Genomic DNA, 18649 nt, shown 5'->3' on the forward strand with positions numbered 1-18649 from the left:
AAAATATTAATTGTGATATTGTAAAAAGAGCAAAATTTAAAAAAAAAAAAAAAATTAATTGCCTTATATATTGTTGTACTAAAGCAAAATGTTAAAATATTATGTGAAAAATATTTATTTTAAAAAATATTGACAGCATATCTGAGATCAACACTAAAGTTATGTGCATATTTGATTTTTCTCATGATTTCTGACCAGTCTTTTGAATATTAGAATACGATCCATTATCAAATTCGGTAAATATGTAAGAAAATGCTTAAAATTGTATTAATATCTTGTGTGCATGTTAACTTTGACAGCCCTAAAAATACATTTTGTAAAATATTTATTTTCTCTCAAATTTTTCACAGAACCTCTAGGACTTGCTTATTGAGTTGGCCGGTCAAACTCACTTGTAATGAACGTAAACCTTCCGCAAAGAGAAATAGTTCCAAGACAAACAAACAAGAAATGAAAGATGTAATATTTGTGTGAGCCTATTTAGGTTGCACCAATTGGGATGGATCCAAATAATTTAAAATAAAAACTAAATAAAGAAATAAAATAAATAAAGAAATGCCAAAAGTTGTTAAATAAACAGAAGTGTTCTACAATTTCAGTGTAAAATGTTACTATTTTTTTCCCCCAAATATATTTGCACATGGATGTCATTGTTTCTGCTTAAGTCTTTTATTAAGTAATATGATTTTTATTATTATTTACTATTTTATAACTGAAATGAAGTTTTCCTATTTTTTTAAATTGGAATTATATACTTTGGGACCAGAAAAAAAAAAAAAAAAAAAAAAAAAATCCCCAAGGGGGACCTTTGGCACCCGTACTCTATAATTTTACACAGGCAAAAGTGCTTTTGTTCTGAATATAAGCATTCCTTTGATTCAGCTATAAACAGACAAGCAGTGTTGCAAACATTTTCACAATGCATCCAAAATTGCATACCGAGTACCACATTTGATAAACTTTGTGTCGTTAAAATGTGTGTTTTCTAAAAGTATCCATGAGTGTAGTGTGAATGCAATCCGGACGTACAATATCCGCTGCCATGTTGCCATTGTCAAACATACTACATACTATTTTCCCCTAAATGGGAATATTCGGATACAATGTCAGTGCTGTTGTACTAAATATCAGAAATCATGGAATGTGGCTCATCCAGTCAATTCTGAGGACCAGAACTGTGTCTATACAAAACTTTGCTAAGCAATATGTATATTTCTTAGTTGCCAATGAAAATAGTTCCAAAATAAGCCAAAGCCTCAAACATTGCATTTTACCAAGGGACGCATAAACTGTAACAATGTACGTGAGTGGAACGTATGTGAGTGAATCGATTACAGAATGGATCGTTCTGTAACCACCCAGCTCAAGCTTCACTCTGGGTTTTGAAAAATGATTATTTTAAATTTTCAATCCAATTTCATACAAAATCTCTCTTGGTGGTCCGAAATGAGTGCTTTCACAACATCCACATTTCTGAAATAAATAAGTGTAGTACACACATGAAGCATGTTTAGAGTTCTGATTTTTTTTTTTATTACATGGATGACATGCCCGTAAGCGTATGGCTCACGGTCAGGATAGCAGCATCTTTCACCTAGTCAAATATATATACACCGTTACAAACAAAGTGAGACCGCACAGGACACTTTACACTGTAAACATCTAATACATAAAAAAAAAAATTGAGAAAAGAAAAACAAGTTACAATGATAAAGATATTCTCAAGCCTTAATTCTTTTTGGAGATCTACGCCTCTCTTTGTAACCAATAACTTACTATTGAAAAAAAAAAAATGTAGTATGATAATATGCTATAGAACTAGTGACATAACATAGTACAAATGTACCACATTTTGGCTATTGAACTACAAAGGAAAGAAACAACTATACTGGATCATGATTCTCCAAAAAATTATATTAAAACATCGTGTAGTAATTACCTGATGGGGAACAGTTCACACTGATTTATGATCTTGATTTGCTATTAATCTTTAACAATTTCATTATTAGATACAAAATCCTCCCAGAATGAGAAATTACATATGAGAATGTATGCTTTCGAGAGAATCCTGCATTTATGGGAGAGCTCAACTGGCCCAGGTTCTACGACTCGGCTGTTTCTGGCTGCCGATATGATGATCTGAGTTCTAACTTCCTCCCTGAGAGCACTGTGCAAGTTCCTCTATCCTAGATGTGTCATTTTTGATGAGCAGGATATGAGAGATTGTGCAAAAATGTCTGAAGACGAAAAATGGAAAGAAAGAAAAAAAAAAAACTAATGTAAACTGAATGACAGAAAAATTAGTCCACATCTCCTCCACTGATCAGCATAATTCAGCTCACACAATCCTGTGATATGGTAAACCGTGTGGCACTGTGGGTAGTGACTGACTCCTGCTACCCACAGTGTTATTGAGAAAATGTCTCATCTCTTAGCAACACACACGAATTGTCCTGATTCTCCACACGTCGCTTAGGACCCAGCAAAGCTTTAAGAAAATTATTATCCAGACAGTTAATTATAATGTCTTATCTTTTTGTCAATAACTTTCAATGACTTATAGACTGTTAGTATACAATATCGCTTGCAAAATTTTTCAACTAGCATGTAAAGCTTTTAAATTAGACCTTGAACATGCTAAATGCACCATAAGAGGCCGTTCACAAAGAATTTGTTTTTGCATTCCACTACATTTCTATTGGTTTTAATGTAAACATGCATTATGCATGTGTTCGATTGTTGCACTTGTGTCTTATGCAGCGTCTTGGCATTCTAAAAATGCTGTGATTAAGTTAAAAGTAGTTCAACTTTAAAAAAAAACAAACAAAAAAAAAAACACGTGTTTCATTCCGTTATTCAACGCAAAAACGCGTTCTGTGTGAAAGGCCCCTAAAGGCCCCGATATACTTCAAGCAAAATTGAAGAAAGTTGAACTTGTGTGATGTAATTTTGAACAAAATCAGGCCAAAACAAAGTTTGTTTGGGGAGTTGAAACAGCTTGTCAAAGCGAACTTTCCGGAAAAGTATGCTCCAGCTAGTGAACCCCTTCGAACTATCATTGGTCCGTGGCGATTACGTAATAGGTAGGTGTGGCTCTGAGACTCCGCCTTCTTTGACGTGGAAATCTTCTCCAGTTCATTTCTTCTGTTCAGTCTGTCGAAACACACTGGAAAGTTGTAATTCTAATTCAAAGTGACACGGACACTGTTTTTTCATGTTTAATATTGTAAAGCATCTAACAATCTACTGTATAAAGTGCTATATAAATAAACATGACTTGACTGAAGTGATGAATTGCTGAGTGATGCAAACATATCCACATCGCTATTATCAGATGCTTTCTTAAAGGGATAGTTCACCCAAAAATGAAAATTCTGTCATCATTGACTCACCCTCAAGTTGTTCCAAATCTGTATAAAATTTCTTTGTTCTGCTGAACACAAAAGATGATATTTTAAAAAAATGTTTGTAACCAGGCTGCTTTGGGGCACCATTGACTTCCATAGTAAGAAAAAAAAAAAATACTGTGGAAGTCAATGGTGCCCCAAAACTGTTCAGTTTCCCACATTCTTCAAAATATCTTCCTTTGTGTTCAACAGAACAAAGAAATTTATACAGGTTTGGAACAACCTGAGGGTGAGTAAATGATGACAGAATTTTCATTTTTGGGTGAACTATCCCTTTAACTATTGCTTTCTCACCGCTGTCATTTTTGTAGATCTGCCCTTGACTAAAGATTTTTGTAGTCAACTAATAGGCGTTCATTTAAGCGAATAGTTGACTAATCGCACAAGTATATATATATATATATATATATATATATATATATATATATATATATATATATAAAATATGCAATTAAAGGCTCATTATTATGATTTATATGGCTTAAAATATATATATATATATATATATATGTGTGTATATATATATATATATATATATATATATATATATATATACACACATATATATATATATATATATATATATTTTAAGCCATATAAATCATAATAATGAGCCTTTAATTGCATATTTTATATATATATAATATATATATATATATATATATATATATATATATATATATATATATATATATATATATATATATATATATAAAAAATACATAGTCTAATCAGCCCTAAAACGCACACATAAAGCTTGCCACCGGCAAGAGTAATGATTATGAATGTGTCGTAAAAAACAAAAAGGGAAGGAGATTGTCTAAATTATTGATAATGTTTTAATGTTTTCGGCTGCAGCGATTAAGTCGACCATGCTGACTCATCTCCGTAGTAGTGGACGCGCCTGCACATTTCATATGGATTACACAATCTGAGAATATTTGATTTCCACTTTAATAGTGCACATTTATCTAGGTTAACGTTAGAGCGTTTAGAGCGAGCAGCCATGTAAAGTTGCTACCAGTACTTACATGTTTCAAATGATAAGCCATATTTGAGGTCGATTGATGGCACACATACAATAATTACCACAAGGACCCGCCGTTAACGGACTGTGTGAATTTGGCGTTTTTTTGTTTTTTTCTGCGACTGACTAATAAAATTTTTGGTCAACAAAGCCTTTTCTAGTCGACTAACGATTAGTTGAATATTAGTTGAAATTTTGTTTATTTTGCTATTGAGAGAAAAGTGCACAATGCATATCAACATATTCATCTAATTACTACTCTGAGTAGTATGGGTGGCATCGGGATGTTCGCTAACAGCAGGGCTCAACGCTAAGGATGTTTTCTACTGGCCCGGTCGCGCCAGTGGTTCAAATTTTTTACTTGCCCCACAACAACAAATTAATAAAAGAAAAGAAAAGAAAAAGGGCCTATAAAAAAAGCCTAGTTATTGTTTTTGTTGTTTTTGATACATGTAACCTTAATAAATAGGGGTATGACACCAAAAGCTACTAGATTAACTCACTTAAATTTTAAATATTGTTAGACAAATAAACAGTAAGTAATAAAATAGTAACAAATAATCAAATTATGAGTAATAGCAAAAATAAATACAACAGAACAAACATATAAATGAAATAAACTGCTTTTCAAGTTTTTCCATGTACGTTTAAACAGGAGATTTTCAGGTACAGAAATTGTAATCTAATGTATAGCTAACTATATAACTATAGATTAAATATTAAATAAAGATTTATTAAAGTTATCAGTAAAAAGCAGTTACAGATGCATAAATAATATTTTGAAATGTTACATAAAACGTTAAATACTGTTATTTGAAATAATTTTAAAAATGAAAAGACACTTTAAACGTGAAATTAAACCCGCCAGTAGGTGGCAGCAAGTCCCTGTTAATAAGCGAGTCATTGAGATTCAACCGATTCATTCAAACGGCTGATTCATTCAGGAACTGTTGCTCAGAGACGCAAAACAATTCTGTCTGGACTTTGAAACTATTTTTCGTAGGCGAAATAGAGCGAAACAGGCGATTTGGTGTCTAAAATGTAAGTCACTTGATATTAAATTCTTGTTCATTAAACTACGCTGTATAAAAATCAATATCACATTTGTAATCGTGCTGATATTTGGAGAAAAACGGCGCTCTTTGTTTAATATTGATTAACTATATTAAATTATATAAATATGAAAGATATACAGGGTCATTTTTGCCCCTTATCTTGAATTCTGGGGCATTCTAAATGGATTTCAATAGACTAAATCACGCAGTGAATGCTTACACTCTAAATATGCACACACACTAGTCTAACCTACTAGACTACGTCACGTAGTGCATGCGTGCACTCAATGGGTGCGTTTTTGTTTGGTTTTTGTAAAGTGAGGGACATACTCGATAATTTCAGATCGTTAAATCAACAATTACGATATCATAGACGATATATAACGCACACCCTACAGCACTGGCCCGATCGGGCAAGTGACAGTTCCGTCTACTGTCCCGAGCGTCATTCACACTGACCCCGGGCCATCCGGCAGTCCTTATTGTCGAGCCCTGAACAGTATACCATTGTAAAAGTATTACAAACTTCTTTTTACCCCTAAGCGAAGAACAAAAAAAAAAGAACTTCGCCTTGAGTATATCGGGGCCTTAACACTTGAATATACTGTATAGCTATTGAGATTTCACACAATCGGTTTGTTTTGGATGGAAGAGCATATACTTACCATTTTTATGTTTCATGGATTTGGATCTTCTTGGTGAATTTGGATTCTGTACAGAAAGAAAAGAGACATCAAACATTAGCCTGCAGCCAGAATATGCAAATGAAACCAATGAAAAGACATTGGAAAATAAAATGCAGGCACAGTAAGCTACAGTCCAGCACTGATTAGAGAGCTAATGTCTGTATGAACAGCTTGTAGCCAAAACATTATTGTTGATGGGAATTGTGGATAAGAATTCTACACCCTTTAATAAACTAAAGCTACAGCTAACTCTATTGCCCAGATTTTGTGGCTACAAATGCTGAGAGGCCATCTAAGAGCAGAAAAAACATCTGTAACAGTAAAACAAACTTACCAAGAGTACAGGTTGTTTCAAAGAATGTAAAAATACCTTATCTGACTTTCTCTTCTTGGCTGAAAAGCAAAATATTGTAATATAATGTTAAAATGCAAAAACATTCATAAATAGCTGCGGTCACTATTTATACAAGATAGAATATTCCTAAGAAAAGTGATTTATAATAGTCTCACCTTTCTTTTCTGCCCCATAAGACCAGTCATTGTCGTTGACATCATCATTGTCTTCTTGATCGCTCTCTGATTTGTTCGTGTTGTTGCCGCTTGCAATTCTAAATATACAATTATGCACACACACATATTACCATCACATGTTCCAAAAGTGTAGTTGCATGAACAGCATTATCAATAATGGACTCCAAACATTCAGACAAGCATAAGTCTTTATGAATATTTGCCAGGAGTTTAGATGGCATCTATAGTTTTCTTCTGGGCGGTGAAGGTAATGTTCAGTCATAATACCTGCGGTTGGCAATGCGACTGCTGTTGCGGCCCATGCCGAGGCATTTCTCCAGGTGAGGAGCAAAGCGTGAGGCGGCGATGCTCCGGCTGCAGTTGGGACACACACACTCTTTGTTTTTCCACTGGTTGTACACTTGCCCGAAAATGTCTACTCCAGGCTGGTCCACGATTTCTACATGAGACACAGTGAAAAAAAATGTGGTTAAAGAGCTTAAATTTGGGTCTGTTCCTCCAAATACCGCATACATCAAGACAGTTCACTCACAATACAATGAAAGCTCCGTTCAAGCCATGTCATAATTACCATAACGATTATGAACTGTAAAAAGCTTTCACATGCTTGTAGAACTTGTAATTACAACGTGTAAACTTGTAATTTTCTGAGAGCAACGACTTGTACCATGTGGCTGCTGTACCACCTGACCACTGCAGATCTAAAGTGTGTTCGACTTGAAGCAGCGATGTACAGATCGATCGGTGTATGACATCAAAGTACCACGAGAGCGATTCAAAAGTATAAGGAGCTTTATTTATGGTAATGGTGTGAACGCAGCAAAAGTGCAATACGGCAGAACAAGTCTCGCCTTTCGAAATACAAGTTGGTATTTACGAATTGGTAAAGTCATCGCATCACTGCAGCAGCCGTTAGAAAGCTGCCATATTTATTTTTAAAGTCGGCATGAAATTGTAGCGATAGTCTTTTCTTCCCTCTTGTGACATAAATTGATGTGAAATGACTTCTTGAATAAGAATAAAAAAATAGGGTGGGACTTTGTCCATGTGAACTTGATTGGATCGTTGGATGGTTGTGGTTTGTTATTGGTCGATCTCATGTGAGTGACAGGTTGTCCCGCCTTCGCGCCAGTAAACACATCATCAGAGAAGAGATGTTGCTGCAAGAGGGAGCAAAAGTTATTTCAAATGTTTAATTTAAACAGAAAATGCCACTTTGACAAGCTTTGATGTGGCGTGACAGATCACTGTACAGTTCAAACGGCAGCGTGAGCGAGAGTGAACGCGATCATTTCTTCCTTACTAGTTACAGAATAAACTTAAATGAACATCTGGATGTATGTTGAAAGATACAGTACAACTTACTGAAACGTATAATATCTTGTGTAATCACTCAATCAGTGTTTCAATGGCAGAAAGACGTCAATAAAACAGATTGTAAACAATGTCATATAGCATTTATCTCAGAAAAGCCATTCAGTGTCCAGCTCATTAGTTCGCCAGAGAAATTAACTCTTTCGCTTAATATATGCACTATAGTAGCCTGTATATTCATTATATTTTACTTAATCTGTTAGTGATGTCTTGATTATTTAATGTATGTTTAAATAAATCTGTCATGAAAATGACAGCCACTGTGTATAAATGATTATATTTCAACAACAAATTGGAGTAAACATACCTGCAAACTCCAAAGTCGTTTACAAAGTAAATAGTAGTAGGGGGGTCTGGGGGCATCGTCCCCCAAGAGAAAATTTTCGTGATTTTAACATGTAAACTAAGCATTTTGGTGCATTCTGACGAGAAAATAAATTGAAAAAACAACATTTGCTTCAAGTATAAAAAAAAAAAAAAAAAAAAACATTTGACACTGTAGGGCTGGGCATTGACACAAATTTCACAACTGGATTCGATTTTGATTCAGAAGCTTGCGATTTGATTTCAATTTGATCACCTTCAATTCAATCATGATTAATTTGGGGCCTATCAGGTACAGTACATGGCAAATTTCCTCAAAAATAAAATTTCACTCAACTATTGCTGTAAACTATACAGGGAACCACAGCTAGCACATCATTATAATATTAAAGGTTAAAAATTAATTGATTTGTACTTGCATATAAATTACACATAAATAAGTTTTTGTAATAACGTTACAATAAATTTTTAAAGAAATACTTATGTTTCTACTCGTTTTTAATACTATGTTTCTATTCGTTTTTAATATCGGCCTAAACATTTAAATGGTCATAAAACAGTTTTATACATTCAGTATTGAAGCACATGTTAAGTACATGAATATGCAATGGCCTAGTCACAGTGGACATATATCAAAATGCTCCTCTCTAAGTTCATTTTTGTAGCTGACTAACAAGTTTTTTGACATTGAACGGCTTTTCTGAGGTAAATGTTACAGTAAATGTGACATTTTTACAAGCTATTTCATTGGCGCTTTTCCGCGGTTGAAACAATGATTGATTGATTAACGTTACATATGACATGATACGGATTTCAGTAAGTTGTACTGTATCTTTCAACATACCTTCGGTATTCATTCATCCTACATTCATTCATGTTTATTTCGCGTTGAAAAGCAGAAGAAATGATCGGTTCACGTGCGCTCTGCCTCTGTTTGAAATGAAGCGGTACAGCAATGTGTCAGTCACACCACAGAAAAAGATCACGACAGCTCGAGAGATGTCTATGGTCTCACTCCAGTCTATGGGAAAGTAGCCCATTTTCGATTATTGTGCCTGCAAACTCACCCTGACACCCCTCAACCCCGAAAAAAAAAAACCTCTTCAGATCTACGTGATTCACATAAATGATATATTTTGATTCAAAACGGAGAATTTCGCAGAAAAGCAACTAGTTTGCAGGTATGAGTAAAACAATTTTATAATTAAATTTAGAAGTTAATGCAAAAACTGCCTTATGTGCAGCTTACATGTTTGCATACAATTTGTTATTTGAGTGTTGATTATTATATCTTAAAATAAAAAGCAATTGAATTTAGGCTAATAGTTGGGGCTCAGTTGTTAACCTTTAATATTATAGCATCCTAATGTTCAGCTTGAAAAAAATTGTTCTGAAAGTGATTCTGACGATATTGTTTCTCTGTGCCTTTATCTTTATAGTTGTGGTGTGAACTCTGCTATTCTTTTATATTTAGAACGATTTTTAGAACTAAACCGTTATAGTTATCATCCTTGCTGTGAATGGGCCTTTAGTCTTGAAATAGCATTGAAATCATTGCAAATGGCCACTAAGTGAACTTATTTCTCTTAAAAGGGACTTTAGTTGTATGAATTTAGCTGTTTTGGATTAGTGCTTTTATAGCTTTTTGGAGCTTGAGTGTGCCTTAACATTTGGTTTGATTGCTCGCTCATTCAGAATTGCAATTGTTTACCCCTGTTGCTAGGTAAGAACCACAAAGGAGAAGGTGGTAAAATGCATAACGTTCTTCGCCTCACTTCAAACCTTTGGTTTTGTCAACACTATAGCGTCCATCTGCCACAAATGTACTGTAAATGCTCTAAAGAATGCAGGAGTCTGTTTCTGCTGAAGGCGAGCAGAAATGAGATACACATTCTCTTTGCTTGCAGTGTGTCAATCCTGCTTGTCAGAAAAGTGATTGAGAACACACAAATATAAAGATTTACTGAATCATACTTCTTCAATAGTGGTTCAGTTCCACAATTTAGTATGATTGCATTCATATAAGCAGCGAACTGTACTGAAGTTCACATGAACCGTATGTACCCCAGATCTCCTTTTTAAAACACACTTGGGTATGTTCCACAGGTGCAAGTACTGTTTCCACTTGGTATTAAGATGCGTTTTGGTGGATCGGATCACAAGTGGATGACGCTAAATCCAGGTGTAAACGCTGTGTAAAACGTTTTGAGCACTTTCGACCACTTCCAGATGTAGTCGAGAACGCATTCAACAGGACTGCTCTTGTTGTGGAAACGCTTGTGTGGTTGAATGTGTTCAAACAGCCACTAAAGACTGCCTACTGACCTAATGCGTAAACATTATGGAAAACGCGCAAGACAGGATTTAAAGTGGAAACAGGGCCTTAGAGTTTGGAAAACAGTGTTGACTTCATCCAAACGGACCAGAGTGTGCATCAAAAGAGCTAGTCCGAAAGCACCCTTACAGTGCAGATCCAATTCACTCATTTTATGGAAAAGGGCAGCATTAACATTCTTCAAAAGAACTCTTTTTTTGGGTTTCACAAAAAAAAAAAAAAAAAAAAGAAGAAGAAGAAAGTGATGGGTTCAGATTGACACTAATTTTCTTTTTTTTGGGTGAACTATTCCTTTATGGAATAGTGGAATAATGGGCCTGCATAAATCCTCCTAACAGCTTTGAAAAATCACGTCTAAAGGTGTGGTCACATTTATTGTTGTTCACAAATTTTCATGGGCAAAATCTAGTACTTAATTGGAATCTAAGTGCTTGTGAATTTCATGTGAGGGTGAAAGATTTCCCCACGCAGATTTTGTAACAGGTTCAAGTTGGTCACTCAAATTCATGCCGTTGACCAACAAAAAGCTGTCTGGTTTGAAAGTGACTTTTGTGCGAGCGCCAAAATTTCACTAATGTGACTGATAAAAAGTTTAAAATCTGCTTTAAAATCATTATCAAAATGAACCATTTTTGTGAAATGACTGCACATGATGTTTTTATCCAGTGATTGCAGTTTATAAAGTAAAATATGGATATTTTTCTTACAAAAACCCATCGCTTCACTTGAGAAGGCATTTATTAACTCACTGGAGTCGTATGGATTACTTTTATGATGGATGGATGTGCTTTTTGAAGCTTCAAAAAGTGATATTTAATGCCATTACAAAGCTGGGAAGAGCCAGGATATTAATTAATATATCTCTGATTGTGTTCGGCTGAAAGAAGAAAGTCATATAAACCTAGGATGGCTTGAGGGTGAGTAAACTATGGGATAATTTTCATTTTTGGGTGAATTATTCCTTTAACATATGTGCTAAATTGGAATACTACATCAAACAATTTGTAAAATAAAGCACTGTTTCCATCCATGTGTTCAAGAGAACAAACATTTGATTGCCATAATTAAGAAACGTGTCAGAGTCTCACCAAAGTCTTTCATACTCTCCTGGTCTGTGTCATCCAGGAAAAAGTATCCCTGTTTGACAGCCCTGTGAACTTCAAAACAAAGACCCAAACAGGCATCTTCCACCAGGTCAGACAGGATCTCTTGAGCAAAGCCCTGTGGGTGAAGGCGCAACACATGCAAGCGTTAATGCGCTCGTATCACACTGTAACCTTCAGAAGCGTGAAAATTATATTCACATCTCGCTCACTGGACACAGCTGGGTAAACCAATTAAATGAGTGTAAAATGTATACCATGAAAGACGAGCTTCATGACACACCCGCATAAGGGTTTGTTTATTCAACACTGATCCAATTATACAGAATATAACATTTGAAAAACAAAGGCTCACCTCCATCTTACTGTTGTCCATACTGGACAGAGACACGTCCTCCATTTTCATTTGCAAAAGCTCCAGGAGAAAGCACTGCTGTCTACATGCTGTAGTGCAGCAGTCATGGGCTGAGGAGAGGCTGAAACAACAACAACCCAAACAAAGGAAGACAAACAGAAACACAGGCAGGGAATGAGACAGCAATATATGATCCCGACTGCATTTATAAAGGCATACAAAAAGTCCTCACCGTGTATTTCTGGATTTACTGATAATATTATGAACAATCGAATATATAAATGATGTACACCGCTGTAAAAAAAAAAAAAAAAAACTGCTAGAAGAATGAGTGATACTCCATGCATTGCCTTGAATTAGAGCCGTTTACACTGCATACACCAAACACTCGCATATCATATCGCAATGATTAAGGCTGTTTCATATTAACAAGGGTAACAGGTATCATATAATTTTGTTAATCGATGATTGATCACGATAACACTTACATCCCGTCTCGCCTTCGTTCGCCTTGACTGAAATAACAGGTTACGTTCAAAAGCTTGGACACAGATAAACTAAAGCGCTGTAATGGCATAAGATAATAAATAAGGTATGTTATTATTAAGTATGATTGATGCAAAAATTTTATAATTATAAAGACGTTTACAGGGTAAGATCTGCGTACATGGGCTTGGATAGCCGCCCTCTACTGACTTGAATTTGAGTCGTATGAGGTTATACATTATACTGCCTGTGAAAATCCCAACACAGACTGTGGCGTGATCTATATTGTTTATCTGTATTATATGGACATTACTGTCACTCACCAGCTCTGGAATGGAGGCTGTTGCTGTTGTCGGTCTGTTCACTGCACTGACTGATACTGCTCATCTGATCAAATCAATAATGAAATCTGATAGGAATCTACTAGTTCTTTGTCCCATTAAAGGCTTGCGCATGAAAGGGAACACGTACAAAAGGTCCAAATAGACATTTCCCTTAAAGTATTTCCTCACAGACAAAACAAAGTTCCACATTCAGCGTTCAATCTCTTATCCCCGTCTGCAGACTTCCATTTCCCTTCACCCAGACCTGACCAATCAATCCTCGTTCATCTTGTTCTGAAATGCCTCACTGCTGAATCGTCTAGCCAGGTCTGAGAGAAGGAAAATGGGATTTAAACTATCTTATCTTGTCGTATCTGCTACATACTATACGATAAATGTAAGATATTTATATATTCTTATACAAAAACATAACAAAATTAATATATTTTTACTAAAATGAAAATGAAAATATAAAATTAAAAACTAATTCAAAATAATATGAATGAAAACTAGTATCTCACAGATACTAACATAACACTGATGCATTATGTTTTGCTTTGTTATTTTAAATCTTACCTACTAGTGATTTATCTTTAAGTAAGCTGAGAGCCGAATCTGGTCTAAGAACACCCATAGCAAGTGTACTGTGTGTCTGCAACAAGATTAATTCACATGTATTAATATCTATATCTGCTAGTATTTAGCAGCTGATTTTTTACAGAATTCTGTATCTTAGATATTTCTGCACATGGTAAATAATAAAGTATTGGTTAAAATGGTTAAAACTAAAAAAATAAATATTATTGATCATCAGAAAACTCTACCAAAATTCCTAATTTCCTATGATTATTACAACCATAAGGTCCTATATGACTATAGCAAATAGCAAAACAACAAACTATTACTAGGGGCACATTATTTAGCATTAGCAGAATTTATATATATATATATATATATATATATATATATATATATATATATATAATTAGTGTTTAATTTTATTGATAAAACAATCTTTTCACACAAAATTAATGCTGCTATACGCTGTCTGATATATAGAGCCATTTCACATGGCTATGAGAATGATATTGCTCATATAAATATCCAAGTAAATGATACAGCTTTCGTTCTTCTGGTCAATCATATGTTTATGGGGAAAAAATCAGTTTGAATAAGGAAAGCGATATCTTTGTCATAGTATCCTGTCAATGGTTAAAGTTACCACAGTCATTGCATGTGCTGCATTATTTGTACCATTTTGTTTTATTAGTTTATTTTTATTGATCTATTTACCTTTTTTGGAATTTAAAAGATAATAAAGATATTGTTCGATAAGTGAGATCTCTGATTGTAGTCCTTGAAAACCAAAAAAGCAGTGCTTGAGAAGTCCTTGAAAGTCCTGGAATTTCATTTTACAGTATCTGTACAAATCCTGTTCTTTACTCTTCTAGTCTGTTTATTAGTTCAGTTCTCCTCCATTATCTCCCTTTTTGTTTATGGCTATTAGCTCCTGATTGAGTTAGTTCTGTTCAGGTGTACCTCGTCGTTAATTAGTCTTATTAGTTCCTTTGTTTGTGTAACCCCCTCGAACCGCTCGCTCTAAGCGGGACTCAATAAAAGTAGCTGCTGCATTTAGATTCTACCAACTTTCCTTTGCGCTGCAACCAGCGACCGTGACAGTGGGTGCCTTTATTAGGTTATCCTCACTAGTAAAAAAAATATTCATAAATGGGCCAGATGATGTTTGTATGTAACATCTACTAATCTACAGATGTCTTTGTCATTTTCTTATTTTCTCACTTTTACTGGGGACTCCGGATCTTTATTCAAATGTTTATTAAAACTAATACTCAAGTCCTCCAAGGCCACTTTACAAAATTCAGTAACTGAAACTCAGATGGTGCTCTATGGCAGAGACGGTAAGAAAAGAATGATGTTATTTGATTTAAAAGCATGACAGTCAGCCAGTCACCATTTTTTAAAAAAAGGTGGTTTATGTTCATTTTTATCAGTATTAAAATGGAGAGTGAGCCTTTAATGAGCTTAATAGTGAACTTATTAAGAACAACCTCCTATTGAACAAGGTAGCAAGACAGTTTGATTTAAAAAAAAAACTGATCATGGGTTAATGATTTATTGTCTGCCTTGAATCCAACTGAGAGTGACCAATGTCTTTTTTGTTTGGAAAGGTAAAATATATGTTACCGTTTCATGGATTGTAAAGCTTAAACTCATGTTTGATCGTTTGATGGAGTGTTTTGTTTTAATCATTTGGAGATTATTTTTTACAAAGTAAGATTTTGTGCTTGGCTTTGTTTACAGTCAATTAATTGCCAGCTCATTTTATTGTGGCACATTTTATTTTGTGTCAAAATTTGCTCCATCAGGCAGAGATCTAAGACCAGAATGAGGAGTGCTGAGGCCAGGGCAGCCTAGACAGAGAGCTCTGGGACTGGCATAACAAGAACAGTGTTGTCGGGAACTGTAGGTCCCAAGCAGCCTGGACAGTGAGTTCTCAGATGTGGATAGTGTTGTCATGAAGTGCTGGAACTGGAAGAGCTTCGGGAACCAGCTCTAGCTCGGTTGTGCCATAAACATGGCAGCTGATTTGGTGACCTGAAACACACACAAAAAACCTCAAATCAGGTGTATCTACATACATTACACTTAGAAGAGATTTTATTTCAGATTTCTTCCCATGTCAAAATAAACAAACATGATGTATAGAAACAAATGCACATAAATAGGGAGCCAAATTATTATTTTTTTTTACACATTTACAACTTAGTACCTTAAACCAAACAACTTTACCAACAAGTTACAGTTGCGGGTTTGCCATGGTACTTGCCACTCTTGTGAAACTCAGGAGGGCAGTACAATTGTGTGCCTAAGGGAAGACATTTTTTGACTGGTTAGAAGAATGCATATTAGGATATGGTGTAAATGTTCACTGAAGTCCCAAACTAATAACACATACCCCAGAATGTCTTATAGGCAGAAGTTTTTAGGAGGTCCCCGCACCCGAAGTCAATAAGTTTGACTTCAAGCGTGTCCTTGTTGAACAGCAGGTTCTCTAGTTTGATATCCTGGTGGAGTACTCCACGGCGACAGCACATGTGGGCGGCCTGCACTACCTGCCACATGATAAGTCATGCTAAGTGCTCACTGAGGAAGCATCCTCAGTGAGCACTTAGCACAACTGTATACAACAGTTCTTTCTGGTTCTCGAATCTGATTGGGCAGTGGTGTGTGGTGGTGTTTTAAAATGAGGAGGCAACATGAAAAGAGAGACCAAATACAAGTCTATTTTGTATTTTTACACTATGTAATGTTCTATTTATTAAAACCAAATATACATTTCATCAAGTTAGTGTTTTTACACATTTTTACATTTATTCCAAAATAATAACTAAAGGCAGTAACAATTTAAACAATATATACTATTTATAAACTAATATTCAGCTTTTCTTTTTAATAGTGAATTTATTTTCAGCAGTCGTCAAGCTTGTACAAACTGGTCACTCACTCACAGACAGATGTACCTTTAATTTCACCACGCTGATTGCTCACTAGAAACCCCCCCGCAGTCATGTTTTCAGGCCATTTCGAGTTTGATTTTGACATGAAATAAAGCGGTGATATCTAAGTGACAGTTGTTTACTTACTTTTTAATTAGTCTTCCTATTAATGCCATCGCTGTCTTCATTCAGGGCGATTCAACGAGAACACGCATGAAAAGAGGCGGGATTTAACGCACAAACCAATCATGTCCAATCGTAACCGATCATATCCAATCATAGCGCGATGGAGGCAGTGCCTCCTCTCACGTGACTTTCCCCCATTCATTCTCAATTACCCCCCACAAAACCCACTGCACACTTTGGGGCTCTGCTCTCTGTTTCTATGAGCTTAAGCAAAGCCACTGAAAGGCAAGCCTGCAACCTTTAGCCAAAAAAGCGTAACGGCTAATGCTAACGCTCCGCCTTTAGCGGTACGCAGGGAAGGAGACCAGAGGCTGTTTTTTGAAAGGATGTCAGTGGATGAGAGGCTTCACTATGCTGATTAAACAGCTTTTGTGGGAAAATAGCTAATCATTTAATTAATCGACAGCCTGTTTGCTAATCTATAGCATGTTTTACACTAAACAATACTTTCGTCGGGAACTATATGTAGATTTTAGCTTGATAAAAATGTATTTTTTTAAGAGAAGGCAGACCAGGGAATGTTGTGACTGATGTCACTGTCATTACACGATAGGCTGAGAGGTGCCGCACGTGATTAAGTTAGCCGTTACGCTTTCTCCAATGGTAAGAGATACAGACCCTCTCATCTCCCTATAATATACAATCTCTGGCTGAAGGGAGGCCCAAGAGACGCGGACTCCCCGCTGTAACTTCAACTGCGGGTGTCACTGTTTGACAGTGTTTGATACGCGCTCTGAACCACTGATTCGAAACAAAAGATTCGTAAAGCTTCGAAGCTTCATGAAGCAGTGTTTTGAAAACACCCTTCACTAGATATTGTTGAATAAAGTCGTTCTTTTGTTTTTTGGCACACAAAAAGTATTCTCGTCGCTTCATAACATTAAGGTTGAACCACTGTATAGTCACATGAACTGATTTAAGTATGTCTTTAGTAGCTTTCTAGGCATTGAAAGTGTTAATTGTCTTGCTGGCAATGCAAGGCCTCACTGAGCCATCGGATTTAAAAAAAAAAAATCGTAATTTGTGTTCCAAAGATGAACGAAGCTCTTACGGGTGTGGAACAACCTGAGGGTGAGTAATTAATGACAGAATTTTCATTTTTGGGTGAACTAACCCTTTAACAGTTAAACTAATCAAGAGCAAAATAAAAAAATGTGTGTATATATATTACATGATAAAAATGTATTTTTTGACCAGTTTTAAAGTACATTTTTGTTCCTGAAACCCACCCTTCTGATGGGATCGGTATAATCCAAATTTGTTAGATCAAAGGTATCCCAATCTTGCTGAAAAGTTTTGAACAACACAAACTGATGATTTTATCCAGATCAAAACCAAGATTGGATTTTGCAATCTAATCTGATTTCAGAATCCTTTTTTCCTTTTGAACAACCTATTTTCAAGATTTGATCCAATCCAATAGCCGAAATCCGATCAGATTACCTTTGAACAACTGGTCCCTGATGTTAAAAAGACAAAGATATCGCTTTCCTCAGCGGACATTCAAACTGATTTTGTGATTATGAATATAAGATTGACCTGAAGAATATCAGCTAGATTCAGGTAATACACTCACTCAGGCGATCTCTCTCATAATACTCTACATATTAAAGTGCGTTTCAATAAAGCGACTCAACATTCCTTCGTTACTAGTTCTAAAGTGACGTTTTAGAATTAGTAACGGAGGCTTGGGTTCAACTGCTAAAGGGTTAGTTCACCCAAAAATGAAAATTCTGTCATTAATTACTCACCCTCATGTCCTTCCAAACATACATTTTGTGCGCAAAAACTAGACAAAAATAACGACTTTATTCAACAGTATCTTCTCTTCTGTGTCATTCTCATACATTGTTTACGTCCAGCGCTTCCAGGTTCTACGTCAGAACGTGACTCATTATTGGCCGGCTCCTGCGTCAGCATCACACGTATGCATCGTGTT

The 18649-nt window shown here is 35.5% G+C and overlaps 1 protein-coding gene across 3 annotated transcripts; it reads right to left on the reverse strand.

The window, feature by feature from the left end:
* Nucleotides 1-1509: 1509 nt before the first annotated feature.
* atxn7l3b (ataxin 7 like 3b) lies at nucleotides 1510-13307 on the reverse strand. 3 transcript variants are annotated; one of them, XM_051914088.1, is made up of 8 exons: nucleotides 13007-13307; nucleotides 12198-12318; nucleotides 11828-11960; nucleotides 6974-7145; nucleotides 6686-6783; nucleotides 6546-6568; nucleotides 6155-6200; nucleotides 1510-2237 (listed from the first exon to the last, which is right to left on the reverse strand). In XM_051914088.1, exons 2-8 carry the CDS (start codon nucleotides 12246-12248, stop codon nucleotides 2182-2184), a joined length of 579 nt encoding a protein of 192 aa, XP_051770048.1. In that variant the 5' UTR covers nucleotides 12249-12318; nucleotides 13007-13307; the 3' UTR covers nucleotides 1510-2181. The 3 variants fall into 3 exon arrangements, with proteins under 3 accessions (XP_051770048.1, XP_051770047.1, XP_051770049.1); XM_051914087.1 differs by having other exon boundaries at nucleotides 1510-2488; XM_051914089.1 differs by having other exon boundaries at nucleotides 1510-3153; nucleotides 13007-13303.
* Nucleotides 13308-18649: the final 5342 nt, after the last annotated feature.

Source organism: Ctenopharyngodon idella, chromosome 12 (assembly GCF_019924925.1).
Source record: "Ctenopharyngodon idella isolate HZGC_01 chromosome 12, HZGC01, whole genome shotgun sequence".
Lineage (NCBI taxonomy): Eukaryota > Metazoa > Chordata > Actinopteri > Cypriniformes > Xenocyprididae > Ctenopharyngodon > Ctenopharyngodon idella.

Excerpts from the sequence above, each read along its gene's own strand:
- atxn7l3b (XM_051914087.1), bottom strand. The coding sequence starts at position 12,248 with ATGAAAATGGAGGACGTGTCTCTGTCCAGTATGGACAACAGTAAGATG. Across the intron at positions 7,146-11,827 it reads GGAGAGTATGAAAGACTTTG|AAATCGTGGACCAGCCTGGA; the intron begins GTGAGACTCTGA and ends TGTCTCATGTAG. Across the intron at positions 2,489-6,154 it reads ATCCATGAAACATAAAAATG|CTTTGCTGGGTCCTAAGCGA; the intron begins GTAAGTATATGC and ends ATTTTCTTAAAG.